General features: G+C 40.1%; 1 protein-coding gene across 1 annotated transcript in view; it reads left to right on the top strand.

The window, feature by feature from the left end:
* The first annotated feature begins 1,152 nt into the window (after positions 1–1,152).
* The window catches only part of LOC101851966, a 15,857-nt gene continuing 9,303 nt past the window's right edge, over positions 1,153–7,706 (top strand). The window contains exon 1 of the mRNA XM_013085059.2: positions 1,153–1,452. Within this exon, the coding sequence (XP_012940513.2) occupies positions 1,353–1,452 (100 nt within the window). The 5' untranslated portion in view covers positions 1,153–1,352. The remainder of the gene's footprint in view (positions 1,453–7,706) is intronic.

The following is a 7,706-nucleotide window of genomic DNA, read 5'->3' as shown; positions in this document are numbered from 1 at the left end:
TTATTATTATTATTAATTTCACTTCGCTCGCTGTTGCATCCAGCTAACATTCCACCAACACTATGTTTCTTTGTTGTTGATTGTTTTGTTGTTGTTTTTTAGTAGGAGTTTTACGGCGCTCGCAACTGCCTAAGGTCATATGAGCGCGCGAAACACAAGTTGGTTGCATTCACAACAGTTCACTGCACAGCTGGGCTCGGGTCAACCATCAGATTTTAAAACGTTAAAATGTTACAAATTTGAGGTAAATAAGTTCGTAGTTTTTTAAATAACTTTAAAATAACATTAAAGATTTTATTGCAAGTTAATTCACCATTTGCCGTAAAGGCCAATGGCCTTTATAAAATCTAGGATTCTGTTGGGATCAACGACGGAAAACAGATCTTGCAATTAGCCAGTACTAAATCTAAAGGTTTGAAAATGTTTTGTTTTGCAGTTTCGGTTGCATGTGCTCAACAGCATTTATTTTGTCTAAATTCAAATTTTAAATGGTGAAAAAATCACACAAAAAAACACACATAATATTGTAGGTACATTTAATAGTTAAACGAATGAATCAGGCTTTTCTCTCTCCTGTAAAATATTGTTTTCTGAGCGTAGATCTAGTACATTTTAACTCCCAAACGACGAAATTTTGTGTTTTGCTACCACACCGACACAATTTAGATCATCTAATATCGTTTAGATCGTATTTAGGAGGATGGCTGCTTTGACTATGTGTCAAATAGATCCATATATAACAATATCTTAGCAAACAGACAGAGATACTCGACTCTTAAAAGTCCCGTTGGGGAAATCGAACTCCCGCGTGTCTGTCTTGCTCTCTCCATGCCTTTAGTGATCGTTACTGCGGTGATTCTGCTGGGCCAAGGGAGACCGACGTATCTGCAAAAAATATTAATTTTTACATTTTCTTTTAAATGGACACCTATACATGTACCTATTCCGCATCTTGTGCCAAATTCAGGAAGACGTATCTGCACTACAAATAGAATATTTCACTATGGCAAACAGACGTCACTGAAGGGCCATGCCCAGGCAGTGCGATGTAACTCAAAATCATAAAAAGTGCAGATACGTCGCTCTGCCTTGGCACGACAGTGGTGCGTTTCTCTTTACTCCAACGAATTCATCGTATCTTCCCACAGAAATCAAAAGCATCAAGATGTCTCTGTACGCTAGAGATACGAGCTGACTCACCACAGAGGGGTATTTAAAACTCGGCGTGCGAACATGGCACAGACTGACTTGTGAAGGATACCCCCGTCCTTTAACGTCCTGGGAATCGTCCGAAAGGAAGACCGGAACTGACACATTTTTACAAGGGAGCTAACTAAACGACAGCAGAAATAATGTGTCCGATGAAGTACATGGATTTGTCTTACGAGGGGCGACAACTCTCGGAGAGAAATCAATTCGATAATGGGAAATACCCGCACGGAGGCTACCGAGGTGAGTGGCTGTGACTGTGATTGGTTCGTGCATTCTTTCACATATCAGTTTGTATTTATTAGGCTTTTTTATGTATCAGTAATCATTCCTTTTCTTTCCGCTTTTCTTATCTCATGAACCTTAACGTATCGCACTCGTACGATCGAGTCTTATCGACACCTTGTCTTATAAGACAGCCTAATAATTAAATTGGTGTGTGCCTTATTGCTAAACCGAGAAGTCCTGTACTACAAAAATGAAAGAACAAAGACCACAAACGTAGCCTTGGAAAGATACTAATTCTAAAATCTTGTCGGGGGAAACGATATCAGGTGTGTAAGACATTGACAGACTTCGCTGCAAAAGAATGGTGTCAAACTGGCTAAAACCATGAAAACTGAATTTGGTGTGGATTCTTTTTAGCTGACAATGTTGACAGCCGCCTATAAATCTAACTGTTTTCCTTCTTATTATTCAGCATATTACCTTATAACAATGTATGTCCCAGTTAGAGGGATACAACTTCCCAGGAGACTGACGCAGATACTGTTTGGTCGCTTTTAAGGACAAGAGGGCTATCCCTAAAATACTGTTTTGAGAAAATTGAAGGTAAAGTTTTTGCCCCTTGTTCAGTTACTTTAAAAAGACAAGGAGAGTTTTCTCTATAACCAAACAAATATACACACCAATGAAACCAAATTTCTTCTATAGGTAGGACAATGCCCTCTCTTGGTATAGGTCAAGATTTCTGGAAAGCCCCAGAAATCTGGGTTAGCCTGCTTGTCCTTAAAAGCGACCAATTTTTTAAAAAGCCTCCATACACGAGAATCAAATTCACGCCTTCTGCATACGATTGTGTAGCGCCTAAAAAGCTAAACCACAGACGTCGCTTCACTTTTTTGTAATAATCTTATACGGGGTGCCCACTACGGGTGGAATCAGCCGATCGGGCCGATCACCCGACTCAGTCGCCTCAAAAACAAACGTGTTTGTTTTAGGTTTCAGGCGATAGAGTCGGGCGAACAGCACGATCCAGCCGTAGTGGGCACCCCGTATTAGTAAATCGCATTTGTATAGCACACATTCCCGCTCAGCGGCAAGCTCTATTGCTTTATATTATTATCTATACCCTTACCGTGGCAGACCTGATAGCGCTCTGAAATAATCTAAACTCCCTGCGAAGCAAAAAATGCAAGCAACCATTTTCAGACGATAAAGTAAAACACAAACATACTGACAAGATCTTTCGTTCTCTATGTCATGGTACCCATTCACACCTGGGTGAAGTGAAGACAATTCGTGTAGAGTACCTTTCCCAGGGACACAACGTCGGGCTGAGCCTCCTACCCCAGTACACGCAATCTCACAGTTACGAGTCCAGTAGTTTGATACGGAGTGCCCTTTGGGCTGACTCCGGGGTTTTATGCACCCCCACATAATTTAGCAAACTTTGATCATTTTTGGCATAATTTTTGATCATTTTTCTGTATCATTTTTCGTTAAAATTAACAGAATCGCGTAAGTTCTCATTTTTGGACTCAGTTTGCATAATTTTAGATTTTTTTTTAGATAGAACCGCGGGGACGGATTGGGGGGGGGTCGGTTTTCCTATCGCCAACCGATTGCCCGACTCGTTGCCTGTAAAACAAACGCGTTTGTTTTTTAGGCGACGAGTCGGGCGATAGGTTTGTGCCACGATAACCGCTTTGTGCCTTCAATCTGGCTAGCAAACCGAACCGAACCGAATCAATCATGCCAATGAGCACTGGGTTTAAGCAAATCTTCAAGCGACAAACCCAGCTCCGTCGGGAAGCGACAGAGAGTCAGTCAATATGCCTACTGCAGACCAACAGAGGCACTACCTTACCCTTCTTATACGAGGGGGGACAAAGCACAAAAATGCCTGTGCCCAGAAAACTTGAATGATGATTTTTATTCTTCGTTGTTCCCTTGCTTCCTTCTCTCTTTATTCTGTTTTCTTTTCTTCCTTCTTTTTCTCTTTTGTCTACTTTCTTCCCCGTAGTCTTTTGCTCATTATTCTGCTTTGTTCTCTTTCTACAATTTCTTCTTTTTTTTTTTTTTTTTTGCTTTCTCTGCTTCCTGCCTTTTTTTTCTTTATTCTGATTTGTCTTCTATCTTCTCTTCCTCTTTATTCTACTTTATTGCCTTACTTCCTCCATTGATTTGCTCCTGACATGTGTGCCGAGAGTTTCGCCTCCTAAATGACCAATCTGGTGCTCCTAAAGCACAAAACTCATATTCATACACACACCTGCTGGGACCTTATTTTTGTCTCGAGAAAGTTCAAATGTCGAATTGGAAAGGAGTTTCATTTTTCGTGTCGTTCTTTCTGGAAAAGGGTAACATTTACTCTCGACAAGAGACAATGGTCCGCCTCTTTTTTTTATGTGTTTTTGGGCGCTGGCAACTGCATAAGGTCATCTGAGCGCACGGGACACAATAAACATTTTCAATTGGTAGGAATTTTTGAATTTTTCCCGGGTGGCTGCCGAAGCCTACTCCTATTGATTTTAGACCACCAAGGGATCTTTAACGTGCGCAACTTGCACACGGGCCCTCCGAGATTTTTCGCCCTTGTCCAAGAAGGCTAGTTGTAGATCTTTCCTGCCAGAAGATCGGGGATGTGGCTGAAATACAGCAGTAAGAAGGAGCCAAGGAGTTGCTGTAGAAAGAATCAGGAGCCAAGAGGAGGGGGCAAAGGAGGTGAGGGGGTGGGGGTAGAAAGAGGAGACGAATGCAGACTACAGAACATTGCCAAAGAGCGGGAAAGAAGGTGAAAGGAGGCTATTGTAGGGAAGAAAATGTTTCGGTCGCTAACCGGATTCGAACCTGGGACCCTTGAATACGTGGCCAACACCTTAACCTCTTGGCCATGAGAGCCCCAGGCCCGCCTCTGGGATGGCTTGAGTCTGGTAGAGCGCAAATTTCAGCAACGGCGGTGGCCAATATTTCTTGGTGCTACATGAAGTGCTAAATTAGGAAGTACATGTAGTTTCATTACGTGCCAGATTTAAAACAGACAGCAACAATCATGGTTCTCTATTCTTTTCTTTTTCCGGATGGCCCTAAAAAACGGTACTTTCCTGGTCTGTCTCCTTTAACCGTGTGTTCAGCTTTTCCAAGTGCATTTCTCGTTTGCCGCCTATTTTTTTTTTCAGTGAGAGTACAATGTTCACGGTCTTTATGTCGTTTTGTTTTATGTTGGTTTTTAAATAAAATAACTTTGGCTTGTTTATGTACTCGTCATCAACTAGAGTCAGAATCCTGATTTTCCCCCGTCACCCTTTACAAAAGGATCTTTCATCTTGGAGTACGATGTTCACGGTCTTTATGTTGTTTCGTGTTGTTGGTTTTTTGTGTTTTTTGGCGGGCGGGGGTTATCATCTTGGCTTCATTATGTATTCGTCATCAACTAGTGTCAGAATCCTGATTTTTTTCCCCCGAGTATTACGAGGAGAAAAAGGAGAAAATACTTGGAAGTTCTTGGGAAGAATACGTTGAGAAATAAAGGGAATGTTCAGCTAAGTAACTGTCACAATCATGACAAAACTTTTCATTTTATGAGTGGCGTTGGTGGCCTAGTGGTTAGGCTATCGCACTCGTAATCATGAGGTTGAGGGTTTGGGGGTTCGTGCCTTGGGAAAGGCGTTTTACACGAATTTTCCTCACTTCACCCAGATGGGAATGGGTACCCTGCCATAGACAGCGGAAGATCGTGTCAGTATGTTAGTGTTATAGCACCTATGAATGGCTGCTTGCAATGTATGCTTCCCAGGAAGCTGAGGTTGTTTCAGAATGCTCTCAGGTCTGCTGGGGTAATAGTAGTATAGAATGTGAAGGGCAGAGAGCTTCCTGTTGAATGGGGATTTGCGCTATACAAATGCTATATATCTACTATTATTATTATGGGCATTTTCTTTTTATTTCTGGGACCATGCTCGTGAATCATTTAATTTCTTTTCGTTCCCTGAAATTCTCAAAACAATCATACGAGAGGGTAGCCTTGACCAATTAACGTAACAGTAAAACTGTAAAGGGTTGTTAATTACCCACGGTTTTCATGTTTGACCTTTGCCCCATCTCAGAGAGGTCTCACGTTAACGATAACTTTGTACATGACTCCTTGTGGTCAAACTTATTGATCACCGGAACGATTTATTGATTATACACCTGCCTGGGTGAACTGTGGTTCACTGGTTTGTGTGTGACCAGACCTGGTCACTTTGTGCTTTGGTGGAACAGCGGGAGAGCGCAGAGTTACCGACAAAGAGTTGTTCTCTTTTTTCTTTCTTTTTTTAACCTCTGTTCTGAAGCTATCGAAGTTTTTGTCTGTATAAGCTATTGGGTATTTACATTGCTTTCAAGCGTTCCATATTACAGAACTTTACTATCGGGTCAATGGCAGAAATAGCTACAGTACAGCAAGTAATATTTACTAAGAACCGCTTTGAACTGAAGTCATTTCAGAAAATCGCTATCAACGACGGTGAAGAGAAAGAACCATTTCCGGGTTATGGCAAATAGAGCTCTGTACGGAGGTTTTCGATGTTGGTAGTCTCAATTAGTTGATTAAACTTTCTCTTTATTTTTCGTTCAAATAAAGCAACAATAGTTTCCCCCGAGGTTTAACCATGACATTTTTTGTTGTTGTTTGCTGTTTTTGTTGTTGTTGTTGTTGTTTTTGAGGATAATAATGATGATGCTGTTGTTGTTGTTGTTTTGTTATTGTTTTTTGTTGTTTGTTTTTTTATTAATTATTTTCTTAAAATTATTTTCTTTTTGTTTTTGTTATTCGTTTGGGTTTGTTTATTCCTGTGGATGCACCGTTAACTTATTGTTATTATCATTATTAGTTTTTAGATTAGTAGTAGTAGTAGTAGTAGTAGTAGTAGTAGTAGTAGTAGTAGTAGTAGTATAGTTGTTGTTTTTATTATTATCATTATTATTATTATTATTATTATTATTATTATCATTGTTATTTTGTTGTTATTATCGTTATTGTTTCTAATAGCACCAGTGTTATCTTTGTTTTATTGTTATTTTACTATAGTCCTATTATTGTTCTCTTGTCATTAATGTAATTATTATTATCTTTATTATTTGTTACGTGAATTGTTGTTATGGTGTAAATATAGTAGGCCAATGACTGTCAGTTGATGTTAATGCACCGATCATTCCTACTTTCTTCGAAAAGGGGTCCCAGCTAGTATATCGTACCAGTCAACGGCACAGCGTTTCCTCTACTCCTAAATAAGTTTTAGTCTTTATGTAAACTGAGTAGATGATTAGCGCCATGAGTTCCTTATCAAACCTGTTAATAAATGATGATTACTGGGGATTTAGTTCGAGCTTTCTGTAATCCGATTGTTCTACGCTCGTTCGAGTCGAAGGCTTAGCCCTTTAATCTTCTTTAGTGAGTAAATATAACAATAACGTTTCGAAATCTGATAGTGATCGGGGTGTGTGGCTTGGTGTGGTCACAGACTTGTGGCTCTGTCTGACGAGCCGGGTGGGTCTGTTGTCACAGAGAAGAGGGCCGCAGAAAAACCCAGGCTGTCTCGTTACTTATCAAACGTGCCATGCCGCGGAGTAACCAGTAGCTCGTCAGTTGTTGTTTCTTTTTGTTTGTTTTGTTTTGTTTTGTTTGTTTTTTGTTTTTTGTTTTGTTTTTGTTGGGGGGGGGGTATATAGGGGAAAAATACCCCAGTATCTTGAATAAAAGTTGAGATATTTGTTGCTGAAGATGGTTTGGGTCACTTGGTGTCGGAAGTAAAATTAGCGACAAAATGGCCCTCCAAAGTTTGGTGACTTCCAAAGCCTAAGTGCCCTTGGAATCTGAAAATTTACATTAACTGGGTTTTTTATATTTTTTTAAAACGTTTTTCCAGTAAAATCCTAGCAGAAATATTTTTTTTAATGGAAACAAATGTGTTGAGCGCAAAATAAAATAGTTTAAAGATTGCTTAATTGTCAGAAAATGTCGCTTTCTTAAATTTCTTTACTTTGACGAGTACCAGATTTCACCATGGTGCTTCACAAATGTCATTCAATACGAAAAAACTTTGACCTCACTGTTTTCAATTGTCGTATCGATTAATTCCTGCAGTCTGGGTCAGAATAACCCTTTCAGAAGAGGGTATGTCTTTGTTTCAGTGTACACTATGTGCGTGTATGCATGTGTGTTTGTGTGCGTGTGTGTGTGTGTGTGTGTGTGTGTGAGTGTGTGTGTGTGTGTGTGTGTGTGTGTGTGAGAG

Source organism: Aplysia californica, unplaced genomic scaffold (assembly GCF_000002075.1).
Source record: "Aplysia californica isolate F4 #8 unplaced genomic scaffold, AplCal3.0 scaffold00339, whole genome shotgun sequence".
Classification (NCBI taxonomy): Eukaryota; Metazoa; Mollusca; class Gastropoda; order Aplysiida; family Aplysiidae; genus Aplysia; species Aplysia californica.
Note: the sequence above shows the minus strand (reverse complement) of the source record. Positions and strands in the feature narration are given on the sequence as shown.